We start from the raw sequence: 16,014 nt of genomic DNA, 5'->3' as shown, positions 1-16,014 counted from the left end.
CCGCAATCTGTTCGCTCAATTACTTGGGCTTTCAGTCACCCAGACTCCAATAAGTGAGAGGGCACATCACTAGCTGAACCACCACATTAAACTGTTGTTTGTTTTACTGCTCTCCCTCGATTTTAAATTGCTGCTGTTGAGCATCTTATTAATGGCTTTAAGCCCAAAGGTCTTTATTTAAGCATCAAAACAAACAGGATGAACTCTTAATGTTTCAGCTAAACAAATTGGTAGTCAAACTCCCCTGTATTTCTACTACTATCACATCACATTGTGAAGTCCATCACGGCGAGTTAATTCTCATCTCCCACTGATTTGATTTTACTTTTTCTATAATTTTCATGAATGCATTAGTCTTTACATTTTGTATTGAGAAAAATCCCTGGAAGGTCCAACTCAATTAACAACAACAAAACTTGTATTTAAAAAGCACCTTTAACATAGTTGAAAAGTCCAAAGTGTTTCACAGGATGGCACGATGGCACAGTGGTTAGCACTGCTGCCTCACAGTGCCAGGAACCTGGGTTCAATTTTGGCCTCGGGTGACTGTGTGGAGTTTGCACTTTCTCCCCGTGTGTGCGTGGGTTTCCTCCGGGTGCTCCGTTTTACTCCCACCGCCCAAAGATGTGCAAGTTAGGTGGATTGGCCATGCTAAATTGCCCCTTCGTGTTCAACGGCTGGATGGAGTTGCGGGGATTGGGCCTAGGAAGGGTGCTCTTTCAGAGGGTTGGTGCAGACCCGATGGGCCGAATGGTCTCCTTCTGCATTGTAGGGACTCAGTGATTCTGTGACAATGTGACAGTGAACCACAGTAAAAGTTCCTTCACCCATGTACAAAGGAAGACAACAGCGAATGTGTGGGTTGATCCCTGAGAGGTGAGATTTGGGAATTAATAATGGGAAACAAATAAATGGCAGCAATTTTGATCAAGTATTTTGTACCTGTCTGCAAGCTACCCAAGAATAGTAGAAAAGCATAGAGCAAAAGAAAAGAAAGAACTTAAAATAATTGCAATCCCCGGAGAAAAAGTACAAGGAAAGGGATGACAAACCCCAGACCTGTTGGCCCGCATACTAGGGTCTTAAAAGACATGGCTCCAGGGATAGTGATGCATTGGTTGTAATCTTCCGGAGCTCCCTAGATTCTGGAACGGTCCCAGTGTATCGGAAAACTTCAAATGCCACACCTTTAGTCAAGAAAGGAGGAAGACAGAAAGCAGGAAACTATAGACCAGTTAGTTGAACATATGTCTTTGAGGAAAATGCTAGCATCTATTATTAAGGAGGCAATAGCAGGACATTTAGAAAATCACAATGCATTCAGGCCGAGTCAACATTGTTTTGTGAAATGTATGACAATTGTAATAGAACTCTTTGAGGATGTAACAAGCAGGGTGGATAAAGGGGATCCAGTAGATATTTGGATTTCCGAAAGGCACTCGATAAGGTGCCACGTAAAAGGTTACTGCACAAGATAAGAGCAATTTATCCCAGTTGGCCTCCACTATTTTTCCAATGAACCAAACTGGGGTGACGTGAAGTCATGGAGGGATTTGTCGACAAAGAATCGCGTGTTGACGATGGGGCGAGTCAGTGACTCAGGCTCTTGTACATATTGGCTGCTGTGAAATGCTTTCGAAATTTCAATTGTAAAGGAGTTAATGTTAACATGCTGTCTTTGTCAAACAGTTAAGTTTGTTTTCTTTTGTAGGTTTGTATACGTATATGTGAACCTGAGAACGGTGCTGCTGGTCAACGAGTTATTGCTGTCCTCTTACCTTGCTTATTGGACAAAGGCATTATGAGCCCTGTAGCAGAAGTTCAGTCTCTAAGGTACATATTTATATATCATTAAATCACTGGAGAAGGAAAAATAAATCCAAAATCTTCAATTGCTTACCCAAATCATAAATAAACTTAATACATAATTATGTATTGATTTAAAAATTTAAAATTATGAAACTTTTAAAGGAGGGTATCATCATTTATGTAGTGTGCTTTTAAAAAAGATTTCCTGTATCAGCACTATTTGTTCTTTTTTAATACACCATTCTGACATTGTTGCGCTCGACGTTCTGTGAGGTCAACAATTTTAAAAATAAAATCGGAACAGAATTTGTTAGAATTACTGAGCAGGTCAGCAGAGTCTCTCGAGAGAAACAGAATTAACATTTCAGGCCTCTGATCTTTCATCACGACTGGGACAAGTTAGAGATGTGATCGTGCTTCAAGCGAGTGAAAGGGGATGGGGAACAAAAAGAACGAGGAAACGTCTGTGATAGGGTGAAAGGCAGGAGGGATTAAATAACAAAATGGTTGGTAATGGAAATCCAAAGGGAGTGGCAATGGGGCAAGTAAAGGAACAAAGGTTGTCTCCAGGGGGTGTGAATGGCAGAACCCATGAACAAAAGAAGAGAAAAATGGGAAAGAAACCAAAACCAGCAAAGAGAAAGGAAACAAAATGGGGCAGAGATTGCAACTTTAAATTGTTGCGCTAAATGTTTAACAGTTTCTCCCAATCAAACCCTCTCAAATAGATACTAAATAAGCATTGTGTTAATGTTCACAAGTGAAAACATAGGTGAACTGGAAGAGTATGTAAAGCAATTATTAAAGATGACTAATTGTTATTGGACAAAATAAATTGATTCTGAAAGCTTTAACAGAGCACTGGATGAGTTAGACTATTCCGTGTAAAAACCTTTCTCCTAACGTTTCATCAGTCACTCAGTAACAATCAGCAATTCCTGACCCCTCCCTACCGACTACCCAATCGGACTCAATCATTTTTCCCTGTGCAACAAAAACCCACATAAAACTTGATTAAACCCCCTCTTAGCCTTCCAGGAGAAATAGTTCCAGTATCTCCCGCCAGTCCATTCTGCAAACCAGTCTACATTGTGCCAAATTATGGGATTGCTTCGCCTTTTTACTCTTTTGAAAATTTAGAGTACCCAATTTTTTTTTTTCCAATTAAGGGGCAATTTAGCGCGGCCAATCCATCTACCCTGCATATCTTTGGGTTGTGAGGGTGACACCCACGCAAACACAGGGAGAATGTGCAAATTCCACACGGACAATGATGCGGGACCGGGATCGAACCTAGGTCCTTGGCGCCGTGAGGCAGCAATGCTAACCACTACGCCACCGTGCCGCCCGGGGTTGCTTAGCTCTGTCTATACACATGGTGCTTTCATTGTCATACAATTAATCGTGTGTTGTAGCTTCACCAGATTGGTACCTTGTTTTTAGGAATGCCTGGTGCTGCTCCTGGCCTGTCCTCCTGCACTCTTCATTGAATCAGTTTGGTTTTTATATGACTTGGCACTGATAAATAGCTGGTATTATGCTCTCTCAGAATCTGACTTGAGAATTGTTTGCAATGTTGAAATCTGTCTACAGCATCTAGGGTTACATGAAGCATTGCTCATCACTTGTGAAAAGTCTCTCAGGGAAAATATGAAAAATGTGAAATCACATGAAGTGATTATAATTTTTCACAGATGCCTCAGCTTTATTAGATTTTAATTTGTAACATATCTCTTCTTTGCACAGTATCAACACCCTTGTGAAAATTAGCAAAAGTGCAGGGATGTTGTTAAAGCCACATGCAGCAAGACTTATCCCCACCTTGTTGGAATCACTGAGCGTTCTCGAGCCACAGGTCCTCAATTATTTGAGTCTACGCGCCACAGAGCAGGAGAAGGTGAAGTACGATATCTAACGTGTTTGTATTGTACAATCTGTTTTATAATTAACTTCTCTTTATGAACATTATGCCTATTTTCTTCTGTAAATACTAGGCTACCATGGACAGTGCCAGGCTTAGTGCAGCTAAATCTTCTCCAATGATGGAGACGATCAACATGGTAAGTGCCAAAAGGCTCAGCAAGCAACTGATGTTTTAATCTGAAAACCAAAAGAAACTGTTTTACTGGGGAATGAGGTAATGTTGCTTTCCAGCACAAACTACTGCTAATCTGGTGTTAGAATTACCCCTTTCACAAGACTACTCCTTTTCGCTTGATGGTAACTGTTTTATTTGGCAGCACAGAAGGGCGGGAAAAAGAGTGGCAGAGCTATAGTGATAGGGGATTCAATTGTAAGGGGAATAGACAGGTGTTTCTGTGGACGCAAACGAGAATCCAGGTTGGTATGTTGCCTCCCTGGTGCAAGGGTCAAGGATGTCTCGGAGCGGCTGCAGGGCATTCTGGAGGGAGAGGGTGAACAGCCAGCTGTCGTGGTGCATATAGGCACCAACGCTATATGTAAAAAACGGGATGAGGTCCTACAAGCTGAATTTAGGGAGTTAGGAGTTGAACTAAAAAGTAGGACCTCAAAGATAGTAATCTCAGGATTGCTACCAGTGCCACGTGATAGTCAGAGTAGGAATGACAGGATAGCTAGGATGAATACGTGGCTTGAGAGATGGTGCAAGAGGGAGGGTTTCAAATTCCTGGGACATTGGGACCGGTTCTGGGGGAGGTGGGACTTGTACAAATCGGACGGTCTGCATCTGAGTGGGACCGGAACCAATGTTCTCGGGGGTGTGTTTGCTAGTGCAGTTGGGGAGGGTTTAAACTAATGTGGCAGGGGGATGGGAACCGATGTAGGAAGTCAGTGGGGACGGAAAGGCAGGAAGGGAGAGTGTGTAAAGCATGACCAGAGAAAGCAGGGCAGAGAGCAAGGAAAGTCTACATTAAACTGCATTTATTTCAATGCAAGGGGCCTGACGGGCAAAGCGGATGAACTCAGGGCATGGATGGGCACATGGGACTGGGATATTATAGCTATGACTGAAACATGGCTAAGGGAGGGGCAGGACTGGCAGCTCAATGTTCCGGGGTACAGATGCTATAGAAAGGATAGAACAGGAGGTAAGAGAGGAGGGGGAGTGGCGTTTTTGATTAGGGAGAACAGCACGGCAGTACTTAGAGGGGATATATCCGAGGGTTCGCCCACTGAGTCTATATGGGTGGAACTGAAAAATAAGAAGGGAGAGATCACCTTGATAGGACTGTACTACAGGCCCCCAAATAGTCAGTGGGAAATTGAGGAGCAAATATGTCAGGAGATTACAGATAGCTGCAAGAAAAATAGGGTGGTAATAGTAGGGGACTTTAACTTTCCCAACATTGACTGGGACAGCCATAGCATTAGGGGCTTGGATGGAGGGAAATTTGTTGAATGTATTCAGGAGGAATTTCTCATTCAGTATGTGGATGGACCGACTAGAGAGGGGCAAAACTTGACCTCGTCTTGGCAAATAAGGAAGGGCAAGTGACAGAAGTGTTAGTGAGGGATCACTTTGGGACAAGTGACCATAACTCCATTAGTTTTAAGATAGCTATGGAGGATGATAGGTCTGGCCCAAGAGTTAAAATTCTTAATTGGGGCAAGGCCAATTTTGATGGTATCAGGCAGGAACTTTCAGAGGTAGATTGGGGAGACTGTTGGCAGGCAAAGGGACGGCTGGTAAATGGGAGGCTTTTAAAAATGTGTTAACCAGGGTTCAGGGTAAGCACATTCCCCTTAGAGTGAAGGGCAAGGCTGGTAGAAGTAGGGAACCCTGGATGACTCGAGATATTGAGACTCTGGTCAAAAAGAAGGAGGCATATGACATACATAAACAACTGGGATCAAGTGGATTCCTTAAAGAGTATAGAGATTGTCGAAATAGAGTTAAGAGGGAAATCAGGAGGGCAAAAAGGGGACATGAAATTGCTTTGGCAAATAATGCAAAGGAGAATCCAAAGAGCTTCTACAGATACATAAAGGGAAAAAGAGTAACTAGGGACAGAATAGGGCCTATTAAGGATCAACAAGGACAGCCACAAGAGTTGGGTGAGATCCTGAATGAATATTTCTCATCGGTATTCACGGTGGAGAAAGGCATGGATGTTAGGAAACTAAGGGAAATAAATAGTGATGTCTTGAGAAGTGTGCATATTACAGAGGAGGAGGTGCTGGAAGTCTTAAAGCGCATCAAGGTAGATAAATCCCCGGGACCTGATGAAATGTATCCCAGGATGTTGTGGGAAGCTAGGGAGGAAATTGCGGGTCCCCTAACAGAGATATTTGAATCATCGGCAGCCACAGGTGAGGTGCCTGAAGATTGGAGAGTATCGAATGTTGTGCCCTTGTTTAAGAAGGGCAGCAGGGAAAAGCCTGGGAACTACAGACCGGTGAGCCTAACGTCTGTAGTAGGTAAGTTGCTAGAAGGTATTCTGAGAGACAGGATCTACAAGCATTTAGAGAGGCAAGGACTGATTCGGGGCAGTCAGCATGGCTTTGTGCGTGGAAAATCATGTCTCACAAATTTGATTGAGTTTTTTGAGGGGGTGACCAAGAAGGTAGATGAGGGCAGTGCAGTAGACGTTGTCTACATGGACTTTAGCAAAGCCTTTGACAAGGTACCGCATGGTAGGTTGTTGCAGAAGGTTAAAGCTCACGGGATCCAGGGTGAGGTTGCCAATTGGATTCAAAATTGGCTGGACGACAGAAGGCAGAGGGTGGTTGTAGAGGGTTGTTTTTCAAACTGGAGGCCTGTGACCAGTGGTGTGCCTCAGGGATCGGTGCTGGGTCCACTGTTATTTGTGATTTATATTAATGATTTGGATGAGAATTTAGGAGGCATGGTTAGTAAGTTTGCAGATGACACCAAGATTGGTGGCACAGTGGATAGTGAAGAAGGTTATCTAGGATTGCAACGGGATCTTGATCAATTAGGCCAGTGGGCCGACGAATGGCAGATGGAGTTTAATTTAGATAAATGTGAGGTGATGCATTTTGGCAGATCAAATCAGGCCAGGACCTACTCAGTTAATGGTATGGTGTTGGGGAGAGTTATAGAACAAAGAGATCTAGGAGTACAGGTTCATAGCTCCTTGAAGGTGGAGTCGCAGGTGGACAGGGTGGTGAAGAAGTCATTCGGCATGCTTGGTTTCATTGGTCAGAACATTGAATGCAGGAGTTGGGACGTCTTGTTGAAGTTGTACAAGACATTGGTACGGCCACACTTGGAATACTGTGTGCAGTTGTGGTCACCCTATTATACAAAGGATATTATTAAACTAGAAAGAGTGCAGAAAAGATTTACTAGGATGTTACCGGGACTTGATGGTTTGAGTTATAAGGAGAGGCTGGATAGACTGGGACTTTTTTCCCTGGAGCGTAGGAGGCTTAGGGGTGATCTTATAGAGGTCTATAAAATAATGAGGGGCATAGATAAGGTAGATAGTCAACATCTTTTCCCAAAGGTAGGGGAGTCTAAAACTTGAGGGCATAGGTTTAAGGTGAGAGGGGAGAGATTCAGAAGGGCCCAGAGGGGCAATTTCTTCACTCAGAGGGTAGTGAGTGTCTCGAATGTGCTGCCAGAGGTAGTAGTAGAGGCGGGTACAGTTGTGTCTTTTAAAAAGCATTTAGATAGTTACATGGGTAAGATGGGTATAGAGGGTTATGGGCCAAGTGCGGGCAACTGGGACTAGCTTAATGGTAAAAACTGGGCGGCATGGACTGGTTGGGCCGAAGGGTCTGTTTCCATGCTGTAAACTTCTATGATTCTATGTTGGAGTAGCATTATTTACACTGCCTAAAAGGTTAATAAGTTAATTCTTGTCTGATTTTTTAAATTTGATTTTATAGTGTCTCCAACATCTAGATGCCTCTGTTCTGGGAGATCTAGTTCCAAAGTTGTGTGAACTGCTGAAGAGTGGAGTAGGACTTGGAACCAAAGTGAGTCATAAAATACCACAAAGGACTTATGCAACCGATGGGTTTTTAGAAATTCATTCATGGTTTTGTCTGTCACTGGCAAGGCCAGCATTTATTGCCCATCTCTAATTGCCCTTCAACTGAGTGGCTGAGGCCATTTCAGGGGCCATTTAAGAGTCAACCACACTGCTATGGGTCTGAAGTCACATATAGGCCAGGCCAAGTAAGGGAGGCAGATTTCCATCCCGGTATGTCTTTAGTGAACCAAATGGGACTTTATGACAATCGACAGTGGTTTCATGGCCGTCGTCAGACTTTTAATCCCAGGTTTGTAATGAATTCAAGTTTCACCATCTGCCATGGTGGGCTTCGAACGCGGGTCCCCAGAGCAGTACCCTGGATCTCTGGATTACTGATCCAGTGGCAATATCACTAGTCCAGTGACAATACCACTGTGCCATCGCACTTGTATGTTAATGGTAAACTCTCACTTTTGCACCATTGGAAGTTTCTCTTTCATAAACTAATATGGACTGCTCAGAAACAGCCAACCTGTTATTTAATGATCCACGATGTATGGGTTGTGGGGTATAGTGCCCTTAATTGCCCTTTGTGATAGGCCCATCAGCATTGTAACTGTGAATGTTTTTTTTATGTTATTGATTTACAGGATGTGGGCGTCGCTGGTTAGACCAGCATTTATTGCCCATCCCTAGTTGCCCTTCAGAAGGTGGAGGTGAGCTGCCTTCTTGAAACCGCTGCAGTCCCTGAGTCTGCACCGACTCACTTAAGCCCTCACTTCCACCCTATCCCCGTAACCCAATAACCCCTCCTACCCTTTTTGGACACTAAGGGCAATTTAACATGGCCAATCCACCTAACCTGCGCGTCTTTGGACTGTGGGAGGAAACCGGAGTACCCGGAGGAAACCCACGCAGACACGGGGAGGACGTGCAGACTCCGCACAGACCGTGTGACCCAGCGGGGAATCGTACCTGGGACCCTGGCGCTGTGAAGCCACAGTGCTACCCACTTGTGCTGCCGTACTCCCCTAGACAAGTGGAGAGTATTACATTACAGTCCTGATTTGTGCCTTGTATTTAGTGGACAGGCTTTGGTGGGTCAGGATGTGAGTTACTCGTCGTAGGATTCCTAGCCTTTGACTTGCTCAGGTAGCCACAGTATTAATGTGGTTAGTCCAGTTCAATTTCTGATCAATGGTAACTCCCAGCATGTTGATTGTGAGGGATTCAGCGATGGTAATGCCATTGAATGTCAAGGGGCGATGGTTAGATCCTCTCTTGTAGGAGATGGTCCTACAAGATTGGCACTTGTGTGGCACGAATGTAACTTGTCAGCCGAAGCCTGGATATTGTCCAGGTCTTGCTGCATTTGGACAGGGACTGCTTCATTATCTGGGGAGTCACGAATAGTGCTGAACATTGCGCAGTCATCCGCAAACACCCCCACTTCTGACCTTATGATGGAAGGGAGGTCATTGATGACGCAGCTGAAGATGGTTGGGCCGAGGACACTACCCTGAGGAACTCCTGCAATGATGTCCTGGAGCTGAGATAATTGACCTCCAACCACCACAACCATCTTCCTTTGTGCCAAGTATGACTACAACCAGCGGAGAGTTTTCCCCCTGATTCCCATTGACTCCAGAAATGGTGAATAATTTACCTAATAATTTAATGTGTTAATCCCCTTTGGTTTCTGAGAGTAAATCTTGCCACTCTGTGTGAAACCAAATCATCGACCAGCTTCTATCTTTAATTTGGATCGTAGGATCACATAGGACCTTTGTGCCTGTGCAGACTCTCTGTAAGATCTACTCAGCCATTCCCACTCTCTGCTTTTTCTCCATATCCTCGCAATTCTTTCCTCTTCAGATAATTATCCAATTCCCTTTTGAAACCACAGCTGAACATGTCTCCTTCACGCTGACCGGCAGTGCAATGCAGAGCGCTGTGTAAAAAAAAGTTTATACACCTGCTATCATTGCTCCTTTTGTCATTCACCTTAAGTCGGAGTCCTCTTTTTCTCAACTCGCTTGCCAATGGACAAAGGCTTCTCATCTACTCTGTCTAGACCCCTCTTGATTTTGAGCACCTCTATCAAATCTCCTCTCGTCCTTCTCTGAAGAGAACAGCCTCGTCTTCTCCAATCTCTCCTCGTAACTGAAGTCTCATCCCCAAAACCATTCGTGGAAATCTTTTCTATTCAATCTCCAATGTATTCACATCCTTCCTCAAGGATGCGCAGAGTTGGGCAGAGTACAGCAATTCTTGGTCTCTGGTGCATTGGCTGGTTTTAGTTGGCTTGATGTTGGTAGGAGCTCTGCAGTTGACTCCAGTATCCTCATAGTTCAGGAATTTGTGCTGGGAAAAACACATGGAATAAGATATTGCAATTCTTCTTTTTTCCCCTCCACCCTCCACAAATGATGTCACATTTTTCCAACGCCATAAGGTCCACACCATTAAATGAAGAATGCTCACATGAGTTAGATATTGGAGAATCATAAGCACTTAACAGAAGTTAACATCTTCAGCTTGAGACAGTGAGGAGCGTGAGAGAAATATTATTGATAACTTGCTGAATTAATTTGCCTACTTCCAAAAATAACTTTGAAACTGTTGCTTTGGTATTGTGATTATATCCCTATGGTGTTCTTCAATGTCATTGTTTAGTTAATTAAAACCATCATTGTATCACCATTGAAGCTCATCAAAATGCAAATCCCACTGGTTAATATGCTGCTCTAATTTACAGGGAGGCTGTGCCCATGTGGTAGTTTTTTTGACAACCAAATGTTCACAAGATTTAAATTCTTATGCAGGTTAGTATGCGGACTAATTACTGTTTGAAACTCTTTATTTTATTTCCGGGGGGGGGGGGGGGGGGAGACAGCTGTAGAAAGCCTATTGTCACACTCAGTTTAACTGTGATACCCGTTTTCCATCTTAAATTCGAAAAAGCAGAGATTCCATTCAGTCCATTGTGTGTCTGCCAATTATTTGGAAGAGTCGTCCAATTAATAATAAATAATAAGAATCTTTGTTATCACAGGTAGGCTGACATTAACATTGAAATGACGTTACTGTAAAAATCCCCTCGTCGCCACATTCCGGCACCTGTTCGGGTACACAGAGGGAGAATTAAGAATGTCCAATGAACCTGACAGCACGTCTTTCGGGACTTGTGGGAGGAAACCGGAGCACCCGGAGGAAACCCACGCAGACACGGGGAGAACGTGCAGACTCCACACAGACAGTGACCCAAGCCGGGAATCGAAAGTGGGACCCTGGAGCTGTGAAGCAACAGTGCTACCGGGCTGCCCCCTGAACTTTTCCCCCATTGTCCCTCCAAAGCTTTTCCCTTCAAGTTTTCTCTTTTTAAAATAAATTTAGAGTACCCAGTTATTTTCTTTTCCAATTAAGGAGCAATTTAGCGTGGCCAATCCACCTATCCTGCACATCTTTGGGTTGTGGGGATGAAACGCACGCAGACACGGGGAGAATGTGCAATCTCCGCACGGACTTGGACCTGGATCGAACCCGGGTCCTCGGCGCCGTGAGGCAGCAGTGCTAACCACTGCCCATTATCTAATTCTCTTTTTTTTTTAGTATATAAATTTAGAGTACCCAATTTTTTTTCCCAATTGAGGGGCAATTTAGTGTGGCCAATCCATCTGACCAGCAGATTTTTGGGTTGTGGGGGTGAAACCCACGCAGACATGGGGAGAATGTGCAAATTCCACATGGACAGTGATCCAGGGCCGGGATTCGAACCGCGCCCTCAGCGCCGCAGTCCCAGTGCTAACCACTGCGCCAAGTGCCTCACCTCAATTCCCTTTTTAAAGTTTCTATTGAATTTGTTTTCCCCAGGCAGTGAATTCCAAATTCTATATAGATGTCATTCTAAAGTCAACTGACTGCATTTGCTGCTATTATAAGTTGAAAACAAACCGTTACAGCAGTGAGAACGGAAGTTCGGCCGATACATCGGGTCAAAACTGTTGATTGAAACGGGAAATCATTGGCATTGTCTGATTCTGCTGTAACATTGTTCTCTCTTATTGATGGCAGGTAAATTGATGAGTGCCCTCCTGTCTGGGTTAAATGATCGTAGCAGTGTCATACGAAAAGCGTACGCAGTGGCATTGGGCCATTTGGTTCGGGTGAGTGCCTTTATCTGTATTTCAGGTGTTATGTGACTTGAGGTATGACGTGAGGGATAGGAAGAGATTTGGGTTTGTCACAGGATAAATCTTTGCACTGTAAAAGGCGAGGTCACAACGCTTGGGTATCTTTGGAATTTGTTATCAGCAAGTGGCAATTCTGGAAGTTGTTGCATCTGAGAGATGCAGACTAAAGTTCCTTTTCCTTTGCCTCAAAACGTACCTTAACTGCTTGTTTCAAAGCCTCATTGTAGCCGTGCGACTTTCGTTTCTCCCTTTTCCGAAACCAGCTTCCCCGAAGTCTCGATGAGAATCCCAGTTAAGGCTAAATTGGGTCATCTCATTCAGAGGGACTGTGCTGGATTTGTACCGAGGTCTCCGAGCCAAATTCAGGGTGGCTTTCATTGCCGCACCTTACTTTTCTCCTAAATGGTGATTCTTAATTGGAATGTAAGAAATAGGAGTAGGAGTGGGTCATTCAGCCCTTTGAACCCCCCTCCCCCATCTTCTTAACTCTTACTCCCTTGCTATTCTGAAGTTAAAAGCAAATTGCTGCGGATGCTGGAATCTGAAGCAAAAACAGAAAATACTGGACAATCACAACAGGTCTGACAGCATCTGTGGAGAGAAAAGGGAGCTAACATTTTGAGTCTGGATGCCTCTTTGTCAAAGCTAGAGTGAACGGGAAATCGGGTCAGATTTATACTGTTGTGGGGGGGGGGGGGGGGTGGCGGTGGTGGATGGGGCTGGATAGGGGGCCAGGGATAGGTAGAGATTGACAAAGATGCCAAGGACAGAAAGACAAAAGGAATGTAAATGGAGGAGATTAATGATGTGGAGATGCCGGCGTTGGACTGGGATGGGCACAATAAGAAGTCACAACACCAGGTTATAGTCCAACAGGTTTGTTTGGAATCACTAGCTTTCGGAGCGCAGCTCCTTCCTCAGTGTGACTCACCTGATGAAGGAGCTGCGCTCCGAAAGCTAGTGATTCCAAATCAACCTGTTGGACTTTAACCTGGTGTTGGACGACTTCTTACGGAGGGGATTAAGGCTTAAGAAGGGTGCTGATAGTGGCACATAAAGAGATTAGAATGCATGTTGATTAGCCATTGTTTATTGTTAAACTTTCTTTACTGTTATGTTTGTTCTGTAAGGGGGGAAAATTTTGATCGAAAAAATTTCAATAAAACATTTTTTTTTTTTTAAAGAGATTAGAATGTGTTAATGGCAGAACAAAGGTGAGCAGTGTGTCAAAGGGCAACTAGGAACAGGGAACAGAACCCAAGTGGGATTGGGGGAGGGGTGGGGGACAATGGTGAGGGAAAAACAGATCAATGGAAGAAATGAAAATAAATTGATGGAAGTAAAAATGGGGTGAAGATGGAAGGGGAGAGTTCACAGTCTGAAGTTGTTGAACGCAATGTTAAGTCCGGAAGGCTGTAACGTGCCTAATCGGAAGATGAGGTGCTGTTCCTCCACTTTGTGTTGGGCTTCACTGGAACATTGCAGCAGGCCAAGGACGGACATGTGGACGTGAGAGCAGGACGGTGAGTTGAAATGGCAGCGACAGGAAGGTCTGGGTCCTGCTTGCAGACAGACAGAAGGTGCTCTGCAAAGTGGTCACCCAGCCTACGTTTAGTGTCTCCAGTGTAGAATAGACCGCATTTGGAGCAGCAAATGCAATAGACCAGATTGAAGGAGGTGTACATGAAGCTCTGCCTCACCTGAAAAGACTGCTTAGGCCCTGGGATGGTGAGCAGGGAGGAGGTTAAAGGGACAGGTGTTACACCTGCTGCAGTTGCATGGCAAGGTGCTGTGGGAAGAGGGTGGGATGTTGGGGTGATGGAGGAGTGGATCAGGGTATCCCGGAGGGAACAGTCCCTGTGTAATACTGGCAGGGGGAGTGAGGGGAAGATGTGTTTTGTGGTTGCATCATACTGGAGTTGTCATAATTGATCTAAAGTTAGTTTGTATGTTGACAGCATTTATATTTCACAAGAGCAATGGTCACGGTAGAATGAATGTATAGTGAGAAAGATAGTACAAATACTGTACAATACGCATGCTACATCATGCAGAATTAAAATCAGTTGAGAGAGAAGGGGATCTTGACATTGTTGTTCTGAGCTCTCTAGGTTTAACAGGTCTGAGTCATTCAGAAAGGCTTAAAAGACGTTCATCTTAGAAATATTTTGGGGCTAATTTGATAATGGTGTGCAAATATGTTAACGGATTTCATTGTATTCCTGGTGACCAGTTCAGCTGCCAAATGTGTATGACTAATGGTGGCAAACAATGGTTTACTTACCAAAGCAAACAGGGCTTTAGGTTGCATAAATGGAACTATCACATTTGAAAAGCACAGCATCTTGTCTATATACAAGAGCCAGTTAATCACATTTGGAAAACTGTATCCAGTACCGGCCCCCTCCTATGTTGGATGATCTGGAAGCAAGTCCAAAAAAATTATCCCTTTGGATTCAATCCAATTTAAAAGATCTGAGCCATTCGGAAGGCTTAAAAGAATTCTATTCCCTTTAGAAATCCATTTAGAATTTGGAATGATTTAATAACAGTGTGCAAATATGTTGAAGGATTTGATTGTTTTCCTCATGACGAGCTCAGTGGGTGTAGGAAGGCCAGAGATCATACATATAAACAGCAGAAGGAAAAGACAGTCATGCAGGCATTCTGCGTACATGGACCAGTTGCTGGCTGGAACTGTAGATAAGTTACAAGGTGTGTGTACATTGGCCTGTGTGTTCCGATGTGTAGACAGGTTTTGGTTGCCTGTGACGGATTTTACCAGATTGTATCTTTTGGTGCCTTGATTGGCCTTGGCCTCTTCCAAGAGATCGTAGGACTGATGATGACAGGTGGGTGGAAATGCTTGTGGGGAAGGTGTGGTGGATATGCTTGTGGGGAAGGTGTGGTGGATATGCTTGTGGGGAAGGTGTGGTGGATATGCTTGTGGGAAAGGTGTGGTGGATATGCTTGTGGGGAAGGTGTGGTGGATATGCTTGTGGGGGAGGTGTGGTGGATATGCTTGTGGGGTAGGTGTGATGGATATGCTTGTGGGGAAGGTATGGTGGATATTCTTGTGGGGCGGATGTGGTGGATATGCTTGTGGGGAGGGTGTGGTGGATATGCTTGTGGGGAAGGTGTGGATATGCTTGTGGGGAGGGTGTGGTGGATATGCTTGTGGGGTAGGTGTGATGGATATGCTTGTGCGGAAGGTGTGGTGGATATTCTTGTGGGGAGGATGTGGTGGATATGCCTGTGGGGAAGGTGTGGTGGATATGCTTGTGGGGAAGGTGTGATGGATATGCTTGTGGGGAAGTTGTGGTGGATATGCTAGTGGGGAAGGTGAGGTGGATATGCTTGTGGGGAAGGTGTGGTGGATATGCTTGTGGGGGAGGTGTGGTGGATATGCTTGTGGGGTAGGTGTGATGGATATGCTTGTGGGGGAGGTGTGGTGGATATGCTTGTGGGGAAGGTGTGGATATGCTTGTGGGGTAGGTGTGGATATGGTTGTGGGGAAGGTGTGGATATGCTTGTGGGGAAGGTGTGGATATGCTTGTGGGGAAGGTGTGGATATGCTTGTGGGGAAGGTGTGGATATGCTTGTGGGGAAAGTGTAGTGGATATGCTTGTGGGGAAGGTGTGGTGGATATGCTTGTGGGGAAGGTGTGGTGGAAATGCTTGTGGGGTAGGTGTGGATATGCTTGTGGGGAAGGTGTGGTGGAGATGCTTGTGGGGAAGGTGTGGTGAATATGCTTGTGGGGTAGGTGTGGATATGCTTGTGGGGAAGGTGTGGTGGATATGCTTGTGGGGAAGGTGTGGTGGATATGCTTGTGGGGAAGGTGTGGTGGATATGCTTGTGGGGAAGGTGTGGATATGCTTGTGGGGTAGGTGTGGATATGGTTGTGGGGAAGGTGTGGTGGAGATGCTTGGGGAAGGTGTGGTGGATATACTTGTGGGGAAGGTGTGGATATGCTTGTGGGGTAGGTGTGGATATGCTTGTGGGGAAGGTGAGGTGGATATGCTTGTGGGGAAGGTGTGATTGATATGCTTGTGGGGATGGTGTGGTGGATATGCTTGTGGGGAACGTGT

The 16,014-nt window shown here is 44.8% G+C and overlaps 1 protein-coding gene across 1 annotated transcript in view; it reads left to right on the top strand.

Moving 5' to 3' along the window:
- Window positions 1-16,014, top strand: part of ecpas (Ecm29 proteasome adaptor and scaffold) — a 115,900-nt gene that overhangs the window by 77,913 nt on the left and 21,973 nt on the right. The window contains exons 34-39 of the mRNA XM_072517326.1: window positions 1,712-1,833; window positions 3,556-3,706; window positions 3,804-3,869; window positions 7,645-7,734; window positions 10,492-10,558; window positions 11,808-11,899. Coding sequence (XP_072373427.1) covers window positions 1,712-1,833; window positions 3,556-3,706; window positions 3,804-3,869; window positions 7,645-7,734; window positions 10,492-10,558; window positions 11,808-11,899 — 588 coding nt within the window. The remainder of the gene's footprint in view (window positions 1-1,711; window positions 1,834-3,555; window positions 3,707-3,803; window positions 3,870-7,644; window positions 7,735-10,491; window positions 10,559-11,807; window positions 11,900-16,014) is intronic.

This window comes from Scyliorhinus torazame, chromosome 9, assembly GCF_047496885.1.
Source record: "Scyliorhinus torazame isolate Kashiwa2021f chromosome 9, sScyTor2.1, whole genome shotgun sequence".
Classification (NCBI taxonomy): Eukaryota; Metazoa; Chordata; class Chondrichthyes; order Carcharhiniformes; family Scyliorhinidae; genus Scyliorhinus; species Scyliorhinus torazame.
This window is presented reverse-complemented; position numbering and strand designations above follow the sequence as displayed.